Source organism: Lissotriton vulgaris, chromosome 10, assembly GCF_964263255.1.
Source record: "Lissotriton vulgaris chromosome 10, aLisVul1.2, whole genome shotgun sequence".
In the NCBI taxonomy this organism is placed as follows: domain Eukaryota; kingdom Metazoa; phylum Chordata; class Amphibia; order Caudata; family Salamandridae; genus Lissotriton; species Lissotriton vulgaris.
Window position 1 is genome coordinate 712838722 of NC_141698.1, and position 19362 is coordinate 712858083.

At 49.1% G+C, this 19362-nt stretch overlaps 1 protein-coding gene across 4 annotated transcripts in view; it reads left to right on the top strand.

The window, feature by feature from the left end:
• The window catches only part of LOC147688704 (integrin beta-1-like), a 337537-nt gene that overhangs the window by 167139 nt on the left and 151036 nt on the right, over positions 1–19362 (top strand). For all 4 annotated transcript variants that reach the window (XM_086941546.1, XM_086941547.1, XM_086941545.1 and 1 more), the window contains exon 9: positions 1324–1413. In XM_086941546.1, coding sequence (XP_086797672.1) covers positions 1324–1413 — 90 coding nt within the window. The remainder of the gene's footprint in view (positions 1–1323; positions 1414–19362) is intronic.

Genomic DNA, 19362 nt, shown 5'->3' on the forward strand with positions numbered 1-19362 from the left:
GTTTCAAGTGGATGACCAACTCTTCATCGGGTATGTCGGAACAAAAAAGGGAGAGGCTGTGCAGAAGCGGACCATCTCCCGATGGACTGTGCTCTGCATTAAAAACATATATGCCTTGATCAAAAAGCAACCCCCTGAGGGTTTGCGTGCTCATTTCACCAGAGCCAAGGCTGCAGCCATGCATTAGCGTGCGGAGTCCCGGTCCTGGACATCTGCCAGGCAGCAATGTGGGCTTCCTTCACATTCACAAAAGACTACTGCCCGGACATTCTGGTCCGTCGGAACAGGCCCTTTGCCTGTTCAGTCCTGCAGGACTTTTTGGTGTAACATTGTTTTGCAGAGCCACCTCCGGGGAGGTATAACTTGGGTATCTATTTTAAGGTAAGGAGTGTGCAGCTAGAAGTCTCTATCAGATGGACAATTTACCTACCTTTAGTAACTCCTTATCTGGTAGAGACTCTTATCTAGCTGCAGATGCCTTTCCGATCCACCTATTCTCCCCACTCAGCAAACTGATTTCTATGGACAGGGCTTTCCCTTTTCAGGTGCTTAGGTTTTTTACATCAGTCGTCAGTGTTCTGAGTGGCTCCGCTCTCCTGGCATGGAAAGTCTCTAAATGTAACTGACATCTGGGGTGGCATCTATATAGGCACCGCGCACATCACTTCCGGCATGGACGACACCACTTGGAGCTGACCATCGCTTCCAACCGACACGCAGGGGTACTGCTCACAAAAATTTCCTAGATCCAGTCTGACACCTGGGGATAATTCTTAAGTAAGAAATATATGGCTAGATAGTCTCTGCTAGATAAGGCATTACCGACGGTAAGCAACTTATCCAACCTGTACCTACCACGTCCTGAGATAACATCACATATGACAACACCAGTGATATCATTGATTACAGAACTAACAACATATATACAGGAATGCAAAATAACGCCCTGGTGTTTTATACATGATTCTCTAAGAATAAGCACTAAAGGTAAACTCCGGAACCGGGCACAATATGCCAAATTCTTTACATTGGTATGTAGTTTCTGCAGTTGTTGCATATTATTATCATCCTCAATGCCATCTAAAAATGGTCTTTTGCAGGTAAGTTTATTGATCCTGTAAATTGTGTGGATTGTGCATGCCTTATTTTTATTTCAAAAGCTCAAAACCCTTCACCTTGTTACTCGTGTTCTTTGGAAATCTAAATTCTTCCTTAGTGACTGACTTAGGGCGGTATTTTTAAATAATTATTGAGCATTATTTTAATATTATTGCACCATTTGGTAATCTCCCTTTCAAATGATAACTCTTTGTGTTTTTGAAGGAGTTGAAAAATCGTATTCCAAAATCTGCCGTGGGAACGCTCTCATCAAATTCCAGCGATGTGATTAATCTGATTATCAACTCTTATAATGTAAGTGAGTTGCAATCTGCAGTATTGTTTTGATTGTCGTAAAAAAAACGACTTGTGTGTATACCTGTTCCCATATGCCACTAATAAGTGCCTTAACCATGTTCTAATTTGTATATAACTTTGTTGATTGTCTAGATTGGGCCTTTTATGAAAAATAAATATATGCATCCTAATGGTTCTTATCAAATTAAACTTGCAGTCTTCCTCTAACGAGGAATTGTTCTAAATCAGCCGCCAGTGCTGCACCCTGATCTCCAGGTTCTGAACTACGCTAGCAAATAGACTCCTCCAAAACTGTGGTGTCCCCTCAATGGGTTTTATACAGGCTGCACTTTTTATAAGATTAGTATGAGTTTTAGATGAGATTTCTCTACTACGTAATCACTTAGATTTACATGAACTAATGGATCCTGTGCCAGTGACAAGATGATAGAACATTGTTGAGATTTGTTTGGCTTTCAACCCAGAAGTAGTTCTTTTTTAGAGAAATTATCAAAAGTCTTTCTGATCCTTAACTCGTCTCTGACCAGTGCCATTTTTCTGCCAACACTGTGGGCCTCTAGAAATTATTGTGTAGCGTGTTGTCTCCTTTAGAGTTAAACTTATCTGGCAGTTTCTTCCTGCCTCCCAGATTAATTATTTATGTTAGCCTATAGTGATATCCCCTGCAACCCTCCCTTCGAGTGCTTTCACTTCTTTTAAACTGGACCATGAACTTCTTTTTTTTAATTGATGACCATTAATAGGTATGCCAAATACAGAATGTAATGATGGCTTTGTGATATTGCCATCGATGGTCACAAAAATGTGTTGTCGAGACATTGGTATCTACATCTAAAGTGTACCTGTGAATTTTCAATTTCATATTCTAACGTTTTAAACATGTGTAATGTGTTAAAAGCCTTGTGCTCTTTTCATGAGCTCATAAATAGACATGGTGTAAAGAATGTCCCCATGTTGTAATAGCATTGTGTAGAACTGTGTAGTACTCGGCATTCTGTATTTTTAGTCCCCAGACAGGCTGCCTCTGATGTTGAGGGGATAACCTTACAAGAGGCCATATCCGCCATCGAAAGGTTACCAGTAGGAAAAGCACCTGGTCTAAACAAGGTGCCAGGGGACTTGTTCCGGGACGAACCAACTGTCTGGGGTCCCTACCGGTGGGTGTTGTTCAACACCATTTTGAATGGCATGCCTATCCCTGACACTTGGGCGGGGGCTGAAATTGCCCCAGTTTTCAAAAAGGGCTCCTCTCTTCTCCCTGTAAACTATAGACTGATCAGTTTGATCGATGTCTCGCAAAAACTTTTTGCACGGGTTCTATTTGATCGGATTCAGGGCTGGCTAGAAGAGAATGACATCATCAGTCAATACCAAGCCGGGTTCAGGAAAAACACCTCCACCATGGACCAAATATATAGATTTCAGCTTATCAGTTGGAAAACGGTATCAATAGAGGGTGGCAGCCTCTATTTAATCTTTGTGGACCTGAAGCCGGCTTTCGATTTGGTCCCGAGAACCAAACTCTGGGGGGGTCGTAAGGGAACTAGGGATTCCTACATATTTACTCAACCTGCTTATTAAGTTGCATGAGGCCACTTATGCCCAAGTAAGATGTGGTAGGGGGGAGAGCTAACCAACAGGCTCCCAGTTGGCAGAGGGGTGAGACAGGGTTGTGTGCTCGCACCGACCCTGTTCTGCCTCTTTGTCAACGCACTTATTGAACATCTTACGGAGGTTGAGGACAATGATGCCCCTCAGTTAGCGAACTCAAAGGTACCAGCTCTGATGTTTGCTGACAATACCCTTTTGTTGTCTAAATCGCCGATGGGTATACATAGGATAATGGATTGTTTTGAATGATTCTGCAACAGCAGGGGTCTGGTCATTAACACTAACAAAACTAAGTTTATGATAGTCAATCCGCCTAACAAAACATGTCCTAACCCCCATTTAAATGGAACAATATTAGAAAGGGTCTCTCTGTTCGATTATCTGGGTGTCACCCTAACAGAAGACATGGAGTGGAAGCGCAAAATAGCCAAAGCTAAGCTTAGGCTAGCGCAGATCACGGGGGCATAGCTAAAATGGTAAGGGAGTCAACAATTAAACCCATTGGTCCAGCTATTGAGATCTATAGGGCGCAAGCGAGGGGAGCTACGCTATACAGAGCGGAACTCTGGGGTCACTGTTCTTCTGCATTACTAACAACTGTGGAGAACAGTTTCCTTAGACAAATCCTGGGGCTTCCAACTAGTACCCCGTTAATCCCTTTACGGTTAGATCTAGGCATAGGCCCGATCAAAGATGAGGTAGCTCTAAGACCTCTAACTTTTTGACGCAGGCTCTGGGTGACCCCAGAATTGACAGCATATCAAGAAGAAACTAAAGAGTTATTATCTCACCCGGGGGTACTGAACAAAGTTCCTTGGTTTGCGCATATCAAACAGCAATGTATAAGGATAGGCAAACCAACCCTCTGAAGTAATCCAACGGAAACCAGTACTCTGTTTTCGTGTGCTGCACTTCTGAGAATTTATCGAACTGTAACACTTGAGGAAATACAAACAAAAACTCGAAAATAGGTGCCCTAACAATGCAGTTTCTTACCTTAAAGGAGGGTTACAAATTAGAACCCCTTCTGGACGATATTTTACCCCAGGCAGCTAGGAAGTTATATCTGCAGTTTAGATACAGCACCTTACCCCTTCGGGTTTTTACTGCAAAATGGGATGGGCTCCCCGAGCAAGGATGCCCTGCGTGTAACAACCCGGAGGAGACGAACTATATGTTCTATTTTTCTGCCCTGGATATCTGGCAGCGAGACGGTGCTTGCTAATACAACTTTGTAAAAATTTGGGGTTTGTGCAATGCAGGGAGGCTTTTAGAATTTTAAAGTATGACACCTCCAAGCCCATTGTTTTTGCTGTTTCCCGATTCCTAAACGAAATGTGGCACAGGAGGTGGGTTTTCTTAAGAAAAGGAAAAACAAACTAAACTCAGTTTACAGTCCTAATAAAAATGCCCAGCGTATGCTTATCTTATTATTGGCTAACGGGATGCAGCTATTTTAATACTTTAATGTTTTTTACTGTACATAGATAAACATTTTTAGCTTTAAGTATTTAATAGGGAAATATTGCTGCTACCCAATGTGTGCATGCTCAGTTAAAGAACAGGACTTGACTTGAAAATTGACATTACTGGTTACGAATTGTGTATATGTTCCTCCCCTTGTCCTAATAACATTGTACTGTCTGTTAGAATTACTAAGCCCACTCTTTTCCTTGGCAACCTAACTCCTTTGGAATGGATGTCTATGTATCATGATATGTTCTATACTTAATGCCAGTTCTTTTATATGTATATTCTTTTATGGTCCTAGCGACCGAAATAAAGGTTTTTGAACTGTATTTTAACTGTTGACTTCATCAATGCATATGGCCCACTTCTCATGCTCCCTTCATCCTCTCAACACTTTACCCCCTTCTTCTGCTTCAGAATGTTGCATAGGCAGAAAAATAAACCTGCAGCAGGACTATTTGCAAAGGCACAACATGCAACATTTTTGTAGACATCGCCTGAGGGATCATTAACATATTATCGACTACAAAAATATAGGCATTTAAAATATCGACTCCAAAATATCGACTACAAAAATATCGAAGTCCTATCTACAAACAGGTAAGTAGAAAAATATCGAATCAAAAATATTGTTTAAAAATATGTACTTTGTAAAAATATCGAATTTATTAAAATTAATATAAAATTAAAAATGTTTTAAAAATAAATAACTAAAATATACTTAAAAATACTTAAATAACCTTAAAATTATTAAATAATTAATTTAAGTTAAAAAAAGTATAACATTTTATTTGTTAAAACATATATATATATATATCCAGAAAGTCGCCATTCACAGCCGCTTCGCGCCGAATAACGAAAAGAGCGGAACCACCAAATATGTGCCGTTTTCAGTGATTTATTTGTGCCAAATTATCAGCCTGCAATCCACCATGACGCGTTTCGCATCCACCAACGAGGCTTGATCACATGACGTGTCATAGACACAAACAAGGGCATTTATAGTACAAATATTAAAATGGGTTCAGCTGATTTGATTGCAAGCATGAACAGTGAAATAATACTTCATGTTTGAAACGACAGTAAAGGGCATAGTGTCCATAAGGTTCGACTAATAAATAATCATTGATGGATTCCTGGGATAATTCTAATTACATTTATAATACATATGACTAAATTCATATATTTACATTTTAGTTAAAAACCCAAAACCATTCAAAAATTTCATATATGTACATTACATTTACATGTAGACTATCTACACTATGTACAAAGCAATATCAATAACATAAAATAACTGGACCTTATGATAACATTTGTAGTCGTATTAAGAACCAATCAAAGTAATCACTGTTGTGAACATTCAACCCATGTGGGTGGTATCAGACACAGACTGAAATCCCATTTCATTGAAACCCCTATATGATGCCCTCTTTGGGGAACTGCAGATGTTTAAAGAATATTAAGTGAAAGTGCAAGTGCTTACATTAAAATCATTCTACAGATTATAGCAGGTTACAGAATCTGATCACGAAAAAACTTCCTTCAGAGGAACTCATTCTTTCATATTTATCTTTTGACTTATAAACTACAGGAGCTGGTTAAAGAAAATTAAAGGCAGGTGTACATATCCTCACTGGCGTTTAAACCTCCAGGATTTTTACTGTTAAGTTCTAAAATATATCTCGTCTCTAACAGGCGCAACTTTGCGTCCCTGTTACCACCTCTCTTAAGAGGTAGAATGGAATCGACGAGAAAATATTGAAGACTACTGGGGTCACTATTGTGCACAGATTCGAAGTGCCTGGCCACTGGGTAGGTCTGATCCTTCCCTGATATTGCCCTGAGATGTTGTAATATACGCTTGTGGGCGGGCAAGCGTGTACTGCCCACATATTGGAGCCCACAGGGACATTGCAAAACATAGACCACATATTCGGTCTTACATGTGAGTCTTTTGTTGATGGCAAGTGCCTTCTCCAGGAAAGGACTGGAAATATGTGTCTTATTTATCCCATGGCGACAAGCCTTACAAGTTTGTCACTTCTTAAAACCTGTGATGTGATCCATCCAAGATTTGGAGGTTTCTAGACTACTGTTTACCAATGCATTGGCCATGGTGGGGGATCTCCGAAACGTGAGGTTCGGTTTGTTAGATACCAGACCCCCTATGGCTGGATCCCCCTTGACCAGGTTCCAGTTTTTGTTGAAGATTTTTCTAATTGCTGAGTGTTGATTGCTATAAGTGACAATGGCTCTAGCTTGTATTTGTTCATTGTCACTCCCCATTGTGTTAGATCTTATTCTGGGTACTAGGGCTTGTTCTCTTGAGATTTTCTTAATGCGTTTGATTGCCCCATCTACCCGTCTACTACTACACTACTGTACCCCCTGTTGAGGAATCTTATTTTGCTTGCTTGCTGGGCTAAATCACATTCAGCATCAGAACTACATATTCTCCGCAGCCTCAGCATCTCCCCATAGGGGATACTACGGATGAGGTGTTGTGGATGCTGGCTCGTTGCATGAAGCAGTGTGTTCCCCGCGGTTGATTTTCTATGTAGTTTTGTCTGCAGTGTGTTATCTTTGATGTAAACCTCCACGTCTAAGAAATTTACAGTTTCTTTATGGAACTGTGAGGTGAAATGTAAGTTAAGATTATTGACATTTAGTTCTCTCACAAATTCAGTGGCTTCCTCAGATGACGCCTTCCAAATCATAAACAGATCATCTATATATTTGAGGTATAGCATCACCTTGTTACACATAGCGTCTCTATGTTGACCCATGAGGACCAGCTCCTCCCGCAGCTCCATGTGCAAACATGCGAAGCTGGGAGAGAAGCAGGCCCCCATAGCTACCCCCCTCATTTGCTGATATATCTGATTGTTGAATGTAAAAAAGTTTTGTTCTAAGCACAGCCTTAGCATACCAACAATCATTTTGTTGTGCTGCATGCATTCTATGGGGCGCTTGTCAAGGTAATGCTCCACTGCCTTCACACCATCACAGTGTTTAATCGACCTATAAAGTGAGGTCACATCCAGAGTCATAAGAAGAAAATCATCATTCAAGTCTATTGAGGCCAATTTACAGATAAATTCAGTAGTGTCCTTTACATAGGAATCCAATTTCTTCACCCACTCCTGTAAAAAATAGTCAATATAACGAGAGATATTTTCAGTGGAACTGTCTATAGCCGAAATAATTGGCCTCCCAGGTGGCAATGAGGCATCCTTATGCACCTTGGGCAGAAGGTAGAAGGTGGGGATGACCGGGTGATCTTTTTTCAAATACTTGAATTCATCAAAGTCAAGTCAAGTCAAGTCATAGAATTTATATAGCGCACTACATACCCAGAGGGTTTCAAGGCGCTTAGGAAGGGGAGGAGGATTACTTGTCAAATATCCACGTTTTAAGTTGCTTTCTGAATGCTAGGTGGTTCTGGGTAAGGCGAAGGTAGGGGGGGAGTGAGTTCCATGTTTTAGCAGCCAGGTATGAAAAGGATCTGCCTCCCATGGTGGTCTTGTTGATGCGAGGTACAGTGGCGAGGGCTTGGCTGGAAGAGCGTAGTTGGCGGGAGGGGGTGTAGAAGGACAGTCGTGAGTTGAGGCATTCTGGACCGATGTCGTAGAGTGATTTGTGTGCGTGGGTAAGCAGTCGGAAAGTGATCCTCTTATTGACGGGTAGCCAGTGGAGGTCTTTAAGGTGACCAGAGATGTGTTCGTTGCGTGGGATGTCTAATATGAGTCTGGCTGAGGCGTTTTGGATTCGTTGGAGTTTCTTCTGGAGTTTTGCGGTAGTACCTGCGTAGAGGGTGTTTCCGTAGTCCAGTCGGCTCGTGACCAGAGCGTGGGTGACTGTTTTCCTTGTTTCGGAGGGGATCCAGCGAAATGTTTTTCTGAGCATGCGAAGAATGTTGAAGCAGGAAGAGGATACGGCGCTGACTTGTCTGTTCATTGAGAGTGAAGAATCCAGGATGACGCCTAGGTTCCGTGCGTGGTCTGTCGGGATGGGTGCTTTTCCGAGGGCTTCCGGCCACCAGGAGTCGTCCCATGCAGAGGGGGATGTACCTAGGATGAGGACTTCTGTTTTGTCTGAGTTCAGTTTCAGACGGCTTTGTTTCATCCATTCGGCGACTTCTTTCATTCCTTCGTGTAGGTTAGTTTTGGCGGTGCTGGGGTCATTGGTGAGAGAAAGGATCAGTTGAGTTTCATCCGCGTATGAGATGATGTTGAGGTTGTGTTGGCGTGCGATGGCCGCGAGGGGGCTCATGTATACGTTGAATAGGGTGGGACTGAGTGAGGATCCTTGTGGTACGCCGCAGATGACTTCAGAGGCCTCGGACTTGAATGGTGGAAGGCGGACTCTCTGGGTTCTTCCGGTGAGGAACGAGGTGATCCATTCAAGTGCTTTTCCTTGGATTCCGGTGTTACTGAGGCGTTGTAAAAGGGTGCTGTGGCAGACTGTGTCGAATGCTGCAGAGAGGTCAAGGAGGATGAGGGCGACTGTGTCTCCATTGTCCAGTAGAGTTCGAATGTCGTCTGTTGCTGCGATGAGGGCGGTCTCAGTGCTGTGTTTTGCTCGGAATCCAGATTGTGAGGGGTCGAGGGATTTGTTGGCTTCGAGGAAGGCGGCGAGCTGGTTGTTAACAGCTTTCTCGATGACTTTGGCCGGGAATGGAAGAAGCGAGATGGGGCGGTAATTTTTGAGTTCGGTGGGGTCCGCTGTGGGTTTTTTCAGAAGGGCGGTGAGTTCAGCGTGTTTCCAGTCTTCCGGGAAGGTGGCGGAGTTGAAGGAGCAGTTGATGACGTCTCGGAGGTGCGGTGCTATGACGGAGTCTGCTTTGTTGAAGATGTGGTGAGGACATGGGTCTGTGGGGGATCCTGAGTGGATGGAATTCATTAGGCGGATGGTGTCCTCAGTGGAGATTGGGTTCCAGTCGTTAAGGGTGTTCACGGGGGGAAGATGATCAGCAAATGGTAGGGTGGGTTGGTTTCCGGGTTGGTTGTCAAAGCTGTTGTGGATGTCTGCAATCTTGTTGTGGAAAAATGAGGCTAGGGAGTCGCAGAGGGTTTGAGAGGGGGTGATGTCGTTGGAGTTGGCCGAGGGATTGGAAAATTCCTTGACGATGTTGAAAAGTTCCTTGCTGTTGTGAGCGTTGTTGTCAAGTCGATCCTTGAATGCTGTTTTCTTGGCTTTTCGGATTAGTTGGTGGTGAGTGCGGGTGGCGTTTTTGAAGGCGTCCTTGGTGCTGGTGGTTGGGTCTTTTTTCCAGGCCTTTTCAAGGGAGCGGCAGAGTTTCTTGGACTTCTTGAGATCATCGTTGAACCATGAGGCCTTCTTGCTGCCAGGTTTGTTTTGACGTTTTTTCAGTGGTGCTAAGGTGTCAGCGGAGTTGGATAACCATAGGGTGAGGTTGGCGGCGGCTTCGTTAGCGTTAGAAGAGAGGGCTGGGGTGTTTTGAAGGAGCGATGCGGAGATTTGGTCCGTGGTGATTTTGTTCCAGTTTCTTTGTAGGGTAGGTTGGAGGTGGATGCTGGGTTTTGGTTTGTTGTAGGTGAAGTGAACGCAGCTGTGGTCAGTCCAGAGGAGGTCCGTGGTGTGGCTGAAGGAGACATGGTTGCTGGATGTGAAGATGGGGTCGAGTGTGTGACCTGCGATGTGGGTGGGGGAAGTGACTAGTTGTTTAAGTCCGAGGTTGGCGAGGTTGTCCACGAGGGTGGCGGTGTTGTGGTCGTTGATCTTTTCGTGGTGAAAGTTGAGGTCTCCCAGAAGGATGTAGTCTTTGGAGGGGAGCGCATGTGGGGTGATGAAGTCCGTGATGTCTTCACTGAATTTTGTGCGGGGTCCTGGTGGTCTGTAGAGGAGGGTGCCTCTGAGTGTGGTTTTGGGGTCGATGTGGATCTGGAAGTGAAGGTGTTCGGAGTTGGCGAGGTTGTCGTCAGAGCTGGTTGAGATGCGGATTGATTTCTTATGGACGATAGCGATTCCTCCTCCTGTGTGGCTGGTACGGTCTTTGCGAGTGATCTTATAGTCTTCAGGGATGGCAATGGTGATGTCTGGTGCGGAGGAAGCATTCATCCATGTTTCCGTAAGGAAGGCGATGTCCGGAGAAATGGTGTCTAGTAGATTCCATAGGTCAATGGTGTGCCTGTGGACTGATCGGGTGTTGAGAAGGATGCATTGTAGGTGGTTGGGGTCGGGAATCTGTGGTGTGGTCGTAGCGGAGATGTTGTCGGTGCCGCTGAATTTGCAGGAGAAGCAGGAGAAAGGTCCATGGGTTTGTCCAGGGGCGGCTTGGACGCAGTTGGGTGCGCGACCGGGGTTAAGGGCTAGGAGGGTGGCGGCATCGTAGGAAATGCGGGGGGGCTGGGAGGGACGGGGGCCAGGGGGTCTGGCGCTGGGCGAGGTCCAGGCGCGGACGGGCGTAGACGGGCTTACCTTTGGCGCACCTTCGGCGTGTCCGTAGCGCGTGGACGCTGCGCGTGGGACCATCCGGCTTAAAAGGTTGTTGGAGGGGGCGGAGCGTGGGAGGGTCAGCTGGGAGGCGGGGTCAGAGAGGCTGGTCAGGGGAGAGGACAAACACAAAATGGAGGGCAAAGTGAAACTAAAAGCAGCAGCGAGGGCACAGTACAATGATAGTCAGCAGGCAGCTAAGGCTCACAATTCCACCACAATACCTCTGCCAAAGCGTCACTCAGAGACTAACATTCAAGCACAATGCAGCAATGAGGTGCACGTAATTGACACAGAGCGCCAATATAAATTCAATTACTAGGGTTCGAAGCGAAGCGAAGCGAAGCGAAGTGGAGAAGTGTGGCTCAATGGTTAGAGTGGCAGACCTTGATGCAGAGTGCTGGCCAGGGACCAGGGTTCGATTCCCGCCTCGGCGGGATCGGGCTTAAATTCCTCTGACTGGATATTCTCGCCTCAGTGCCGAATCTAAGCATGGGCCCCACGCTGCAACTCTGGGCAATAGCTTGCTTAGTCTCCACAACGGCCCCCGATACACAAGGGATGCCTGGTTTCACCATGGGATGCCCAGGAGTGGACACCTCACAAGGAAAAGCCAGGAGGGGTTCCCTTGTGGTAGGAGTACAAGCGCCGGGATACTTACGGGTGACTGTTCGCGCTATACAAATACAACACATTTACATTTACATTTACAATCAGCTACGAAGCGCTAATGTGGAGGAAAAGATACACGCTGTAACTTAAAGGCTATGTGGCACAGAGCGGAAAGCGGAAATTACAATAAAATTGCAACAGGCACTATTCAGATGTTGGCAATTAAGTATTTAAGTCGCTGCGCGCGTGGGAGCTTCAGAACGCGATAGCTCTTGTTAAAGGCAACAATACCAGGCGCAGACAGGCAAGCTCGGGTGCACGGGGCTTCAGCTGTGGTGCAGGTGATGTCAGGAAAGATTCAGGCAGGAGATCGAGGGGAGCGACCGTTCAGGAAGGAATCCCGGCGGTCACAGCTAGGTACGGGCTGGGGAGAGTCTGTTCTACGTGTGTGGGAGGGTCAGCTGGGAGGCGGGGTCAGAGAGGCTGGTCAGGGGAGAGGACAAACACAAAATGGAGGGCAAAGTGAAACTAAAAGCAGCAGCGAGGGCACAGTACAATGATAGTCAGCAGGCAGCTAAGGCTCACAATTCCACCACAATACCTCTGCCAAAGCGTCACTCAGAGACTAACATTCAAGCACAATGCAGCAATGAGGTGCACGTAATTGACACAGAGCGCCAATATAAATTCAATTACTAGGGTTCGAAGCGCCAATCAGCTACGAAGCGCTAATGTGGAGGAAAAGATACACGCTGTAACTTAAAGGCTATGTGGCACAGAGCGGAAAGCGGAAATTACAATAAAATTGCAACAGGCACTATTCAGATGTTGGCAATTAAGTATTTAAGTCGCTGCGCGCGTGGGAGCTTCAGAACGCGATAGCTCTTGTTAAAGGCAACAATACCAGGCGCAGACAGGCAAGTTGTAATGGGTTGATATTGGCAAGAAGGTGGACTTAGGTTTGAATGGTGTAGTACTGATCCCAGTACCACATGTTACATTATTGTCAACACCCAAATCTGTATTTAGACTCTCACGTTGTAGCGTCCAAATTTCTTGAAATACAGGTCCCTCCCCCGCAGTTAGTAAAGAGGGGCTTTGTACTGTCGTCGTTTTGGGCTTTTTGTAAGGTTTTAGGCGGTGGAATTTACTGAGTTTTAGTTTCCTGACATATCTAAAGGCATCCATCCGCGTGTTTGCGTAATTAAAATCCCTAGGTGGGCAGTATGAAAGTCCAAGGGATAGGATGGCAATTTCCTTTGAGGTTAGTGTAACATCTGTCAGGTTAATTATTGAGGGGGCACTAACGTCGGTCCCCGTTTTTTGTTCCATCTGCCCCGATTACTTTTTTTCTCCCCACCTACTTTTGTGGCATTTCCGGCGTTCAAGCCGTTTGCGGTTTGCCCTTTGTTTCCTTGAGAGGCTTTTGGGTGCGAGCTCCATCTCAGAGTGTCCCTACGATTTTCGCACAGACAGCTCACCTCCTGTGCAGGGGTAAGTTTTGTAAACCCCAATCCTTGTCCTTTTGAGGGACCACCCTCTGTTTCACTCTCTGCTGCTGAGCTCAAATCTGTGGAGGAGGCCGATGTAGACGCCATTTCACGTGGCTTCTGCCCCATTTTACCGATTCGTGCCTTAATTCCATCATATCTGCGTGCAAAGGTGAAAATATGCCCGTTCAAATAGTCTAATCTGTCTCGCTCAAATTTGAAAGCCTTTCGCTTCTTGATGATATCTTCCTCCGTAACCAGTCGAATTTCCATGTCCTCCATCATTTTTTTAATATTGTCATCGATTTTTTTTTTTAAAATATATTTTTATTGCAGGAATCAGTAAATCGTTACAATATCGACCAGCATTGTATCATAAGCAATATCAGCACGGTAAAACCCTCTGGCCCCCCCCGTAAGTTTCGTACACAGCCATCCGGCCCACAACCCTGGGGTCGGGCGGCGAAATGCAATGGGGGCTCAGCAGGATGCTTGAGCTGGTCCGGATGATCCACTGTCCGTCATCTGCTTTTCCAAACAAGGCTATAAACCCAAAGGAAACCCCCCACCCTCAAAATACTACTTCTTAACCAAAAGAAACCCCTCCCCCCCCAACCCCGCCACCAGCGCCTGGGAGCTACCGCTACAGGATCTGCCATGGGACCCCTGGGGAAAGCAATGGGACTAACAGTGCAATCGTTTACCGGGACTCGGGGCGAGTTGCTTCTTCACCTTCAGAGTCGCTGGGGGCACAATAATCCCTGAGGGCCTGCACCAGCATTTCCCACTCCAACGCGGCCTCCTGCGCCTTTTCATTACGCTGCCTCCAAGCTAGTTGATACCTCAGCGCGCTCTCCCCCGCCGCCCATTTCAAAAGCTCACTGTGCCATCTGCTGCCTGTCGGACCAACTCGTGCCTTCCAGTTCCTGGTCACCTCTCGTTTAGCAAGGAGAAGCCCTAGGTCGATAAATTTACTAGAAATTTTATTCCTGGGGGTATGGGGGAACCAGTGTAAGAGCCCTACCGCCGCATCAAATGATAAGGACCTCCCCGTCACCTCCTCCAGGGTCTTCTCTACTTCCTGCCAATAAGATGACAATCCCGGACAGGCCCACAACATATGAAGGAGGTCCGCTTCCTGAGCTGGACACCTAGGGCATTCCGCCGAATTCGTGGCAAAATATCGCCTAATTTTCACTGGGGTCAGGTACGCTCTGTGGAGCACGTAATAGTGGACCAGCTGGAAACGGGCGTTGCGTGTGCCCTTCCAGGCTCGTCTCACCAATTGGTCCCAGGTCGTCTCCGGGATCTCCTTACCAATGTCCTCCTCCCAGCGGATTCTCAGAGTGGCAAGAGGAGCCAACCCTTCTTTGATCAACCTGCCGTAAAGGCAAGTGACCGCCTTCACCGTGCCCGCAGACATCATCACATACTGGCACACTTGAGATAAGGGGGGCTCCTCCCGCCCGCTCTTCCAGTGTGCCTGGATTGCTCGGACAATGGCCGAGTGCAGCAGAAAATCACCCCTGGGGATCTCGAAGCGGTCAATAAGATCCTGAAAGGACAAGAGCGCTCCATCCTCGTACAGATCTCCAACCAGCTGTAAGCCGGCATCCTCCCAGGCCGCCAACCGTGACCAATCCCCTCCGTGTGGGAGGGCCGTCAGCATCCCCAACGGTATTTCAGGCGCATACGGTGTTCTCAGTTGGCCTCGGGCGTGGGCCCGATTCCAACACAGGCGGACAGTCCGCTCCTCCATCGACAAATCCCGCAGGGCCAAACGTTGTCGCAGCGCTATAAAGGAGAGAACATGCCTGGCCATGCCCGTCCCCCTCCTGTCCTCCGGGCCCCGGAATTCCCTGGCGATCTCCTGAGTGAAGGTCTGGAGCTGCGCCGCCAGATAATACTTTTCAAAGTCCGGCACCGCGAGCCCCCCCTCGTCTTTCGGCCTCATCAGGGTTTTGAGGGCTACCCGCCGGCGGCCCGACCCCCAGAGGAATCCGACCACCATAGAGCGTAACAGTCGAAACGTGGCCGGTGGGACCCAGATCGGTAGGGTCCGAAAGTAGTATAAGAGCCGGGGAAGCGCCACCATTTTGAGCAGGGCGATCCGCCCCGCCACCGAGAGCGGCAGCGTGGCCCAAAAGTCCATGCAGCCTCGAAGTGCTCGAGTGCTGCGGGCAATATTCCCATCCAGGAGGTCGGGTTGGTCGTGGTAGACGAACACCCCAAGATACTTAAAGCAGTCGGGTTCCCATCTAATCTCCCTATCTAGGGTAGGGGCGGGAGCGCCTTTGCGCACCGGAAAGAGACAGGTCTTGGACCAATTCACTCGGAGGCCTGAAACCTCCCCAAACTCTGTGAGCGCCTTCGCCGCTCCACGTAGAGCGTTGAGCGGGTCCTCTAGGAAGAGCAACAGGTCGTCCGCATACAGCGAAACAAAATGCTGGCCTGCAGGCGTCCACAAGCCCGTATAGTAGGCCCCCGAACGAAGGTGCAGCGCGAGTGGCTCCACTGCTAGCGCAAAAAGAAGTGGGGATAATGAACACCCTTGCCGCGTGCCCCGTTCTACTGGATACTGTGAGGAGATCAGTGGACCCGCCCGGACCCTGGCTGATGCAGAGGCATAAAGAACCGCGGTCCATCTAACAAAGCCCTCCCCGAGGCCGAATCGCCGCAGCACCGTGCAGAGGTAATCCCACTCCAGGCTATCAAAAGCCTTCTCTAGGTCCACCGACAAGACGACCGGGGACGGAGCATCCACAAAAGGTTCCCCTAGCAAACGGAACAACCTGCGAATATTCATAGTCGTGTTTCGCCGTGGGATGAAACCAGCTTGGTCCTCATGCACTAGGGAACTCATGTGTCCCAGCAGCCTCGAGGCCAAGACGCTACTCAGTATTTTATAGTCCACCGTCAACATCGATAGGGGACGGTAAGACCCTGGGTCGGACGAGTCTCGACCCGGTTTGAGGAGAGGAACCACCAACGCCTCACACATCGAGCTTGGGAGTCGCCCCAGCCTCTTCGCCTCCCTGTAGACCACCAACAATCTAGGGGCTAGGAGATCAGCGTAAGCTGCATAAAACTCCACGGGTAGGCCATCCAGGCCCGGGGTCTTGTTTCTCGCCATCCGTTTAATGGCCCCGCGGATCTCCCCCAGTTCAATGTCGGACCCCAGGGCCTTCGCCACTTCTTGCTCCACTGTGCGGAGCTCCAGCGGACGTAGATAATCATCGAGCCGGGCAGGGTCTCGCGCGGAGCGACTGCGGTATAAGCGTTCATAATAATGCCGGAAGCAGCTAAGAATCTCCGGTTGGGTGTGCACCTCGGTGTCGTCCGCCTCACGCATACTTGTCGTCAATTGGGATTGGCGCGTAGGGTTGGCCAACCACGCCAGCAACGCGCTCGATCTGTCTCCCTCTGCGATGGATCGGACCGTGTAGGCTTTATAATCAAAACAGCGAAGCCGTTCGACCTCTGCCGCTACCTTTTCCCTCGCCTCTGCCGTTCGCACCTGCAATTCCGGATGCCCAGGGCGGCGGATTTCAAGCTCGCGGAGTTGCTGGTCCGCTGCATCTAAGTCAGCCAGGATAACGCGCCTCATGCCCACTTTCTTAGAAATACAGTAACCCCTCACCACTACCTTAAAAGCGTCCCATTCTAACGCTCGCGTACTCGCGGTGCCACCGTTGGACGCAAAATATTCCACTACCTTGTCCCCCAGGTCCGCTCTGAAAACACTGTCCTCAAGAATCTCGGGTCGCAGCTTCCAGGTGGGCACCGCCGGCGCCCCGGGGAACCAGCGAAGGTCCAGCAAGAGTGGGTTATGGTCTGAAATGGTTCTGGACAAGTACTCAGATCGAACCGCTGCCGAAACCAGTTCGGGCGATCCAAGAAAGCCATCCAAGCGGACATGCAACTCATGAAGGCTCGAGAAGTATGAGTAATCCCTAGACGCAGGGTGGTGCGCCCTCCAGATGTCCGTCAAACCCCATCGGGTTTGCCAATCCTGACGCCCCTTAGCCGTGCGACGAACCGGAGAATCGGGAAGTGGCGGATGGGAGCGGTCAATATCCACGTCCACCACGGAGTTGAAGTCACCCCCAAGCAGAAGGGGTCCGGAGAAGAAGTGGGCCAACGAGCCCGATAACCTGGAAAGGAAGGCAATTTGGTCCACATTAGGAGCGTACACACAGCAAACGTTCAGGTCCCTCCCTCCCAGGGTGCCCGAGATGGCCACGTAGCGCCCCTCCGGATCTATTACAGTTCTCGTAACTTGGAAGGGGACCCCTGCTCTGATCCATATTAGCGCCCCTCTGGCATACGCGGAGTACGACGTGGAAAAGACCTGCCCCCGCCATCTACGCTGTAGCGCCGCCCCTTCCGCCTTGGTCAGATGCGTTTCCTGCAGCAGCGCCATTTGCACTCCCCTACGCACTAAATAAGCGTGGACCTTGTGGCGCCTGGACATACTGTGAAGCCCCCTTACGTTCCAAGTAACACATTTCAAGTTAGCAACATCAGCCATTGTCCCATATTGTTCTCGCCCAGTTTCCCCGGCCGGGCCCCCACAAAGAAAAGACATCATACATCCCAGTACTGATGGCGGCCATTTTCCCCAACCAAAACCCCACAACCCAAGAACAAACCGAACTCCCACCCACCCACCCCAGAACAGGACCCAAACTACACCATCCAGATCCCATCCAAACCTCGCCCTCCATCAACCCAATACCCCCTACTAATCCTACGGTCGCCACCGTAGGAAGGCCTTAAGGGCCAGGTGCGGGCCGGGCGGAGGCAGTGGGCCCTCGACGCTCGAGCCACCAGGACTAAAACAAGCCCTAAACAGTAGCAAAACCCTCTCGGGGCAGAAACAGGGGCACTCCACCCCTCCCTCCCTCCTAGTCAGCATCAGTGGACGGCAACCGCCTCCCCCCTGCCGGGCCCCCACCCAAAATAAGGCAGCACACCCCGTTACCCCTGACCATCCAAAAGGTCCTCCACCGATTTCGGTGTGATCACCGGTGTATGGGCACTATCAGTCACTGAGTCCTCCGATTCCGATGGCGCCTCCTCATCACCCGGGTTGTCTTCCTCCACAATGGCTTCGTCCCGTGCACCAGACAACTCCGACAATACTTCCAACACTCCCCTCCGCTCCGATGATGTCTCTGCAGTTGAGGGCCCTCCTGTACGGCCGCGGCGATTCCTGATCCTCCTGGATCGCCGTCTCTGTTCCGGCTCATCTGCCTGTTGGGACGAGGAGCCGAAGCCATCTTTCCCTGCCCTGTAAAGCTCCAGCCAGGCACAAACATCCTCCGGGGTGTCGAAGAACTGAGTTTTGTTGTCGACAATGATGCGGAGCCTCGCAGGATAGAGGAGCGAGTACTGGATGCCCTCGCTCCTGAGCTCGCGCTTGACCGCCAGAAAGGAGAACCGCTTGCGTTGAGTCTCATAGGTGTAATCTGGGAAGATGTTCACCTGACTGTTCGCCACTTTGAATGGACCATTATGTCTGGCGGCATTAAGGATTAAGTCCCTGTCCCGAAAGTGCAATAACCGTGCCACCACCGGTCTCGGGGCGCGTCCCTGTTGCGGTGGCCGCGCCGGGACTCGGTGGGCACGCTCCAGAGTGTAGAAGGAGGATAGCCCCTCCGGGGCCACCGTGTCACGGAGCCAGGTCTCCAAGTATGTCACCATGTCGCCCTCATCGATCTTTTCCGGGAGGCCCACTACACGGATGTTGTTCCTTCTGTTGCGGCCTTCCGCATCCTCCGCCTTCTGCTCCAGGGACGCAATTCGGGATAAGGCATCTTTCATCGTTGCAGCCAAGGTCCGCTGCGCCGGCTCCAAGGTTTTCACCGAGCTCTCCACTTCCTTGACCCGGTCCGAAAGTTTGCCATGGTCCGCTCTGAGGAGGCCTAGGCTCGTCGCCACCTGGGCAATGTCCTGTTGGAGGGCCGATCTCGTGGTCGCTATCGCCTCCAGGATGCGGTCAAACTGTTGTTGCATCGGTGCGCCATCAGAACTTTTCGGGTCCCCACGTTCCTCTTTATCCTGGGCTTCCGAGTCTGAGGCTGTCGGGGTGGTCCCCTTGGCTCCTCTAGGTTTCCCCATGTCACCGGGGGCACTCCGTGAAGGTCCCGGAGTAGGCGTCTCCGGGCGCAGATGTCGACCACGACCTTCCCGGTTACTGGTCTTCAAATCGTGTATGGGAGACCTCCTTCTCCCGGGCCCGTGGAGACTCCTCCGCTTCGGCTCACGCCACCGCCACAGCGTCCGAGGGCACCGATGAGGG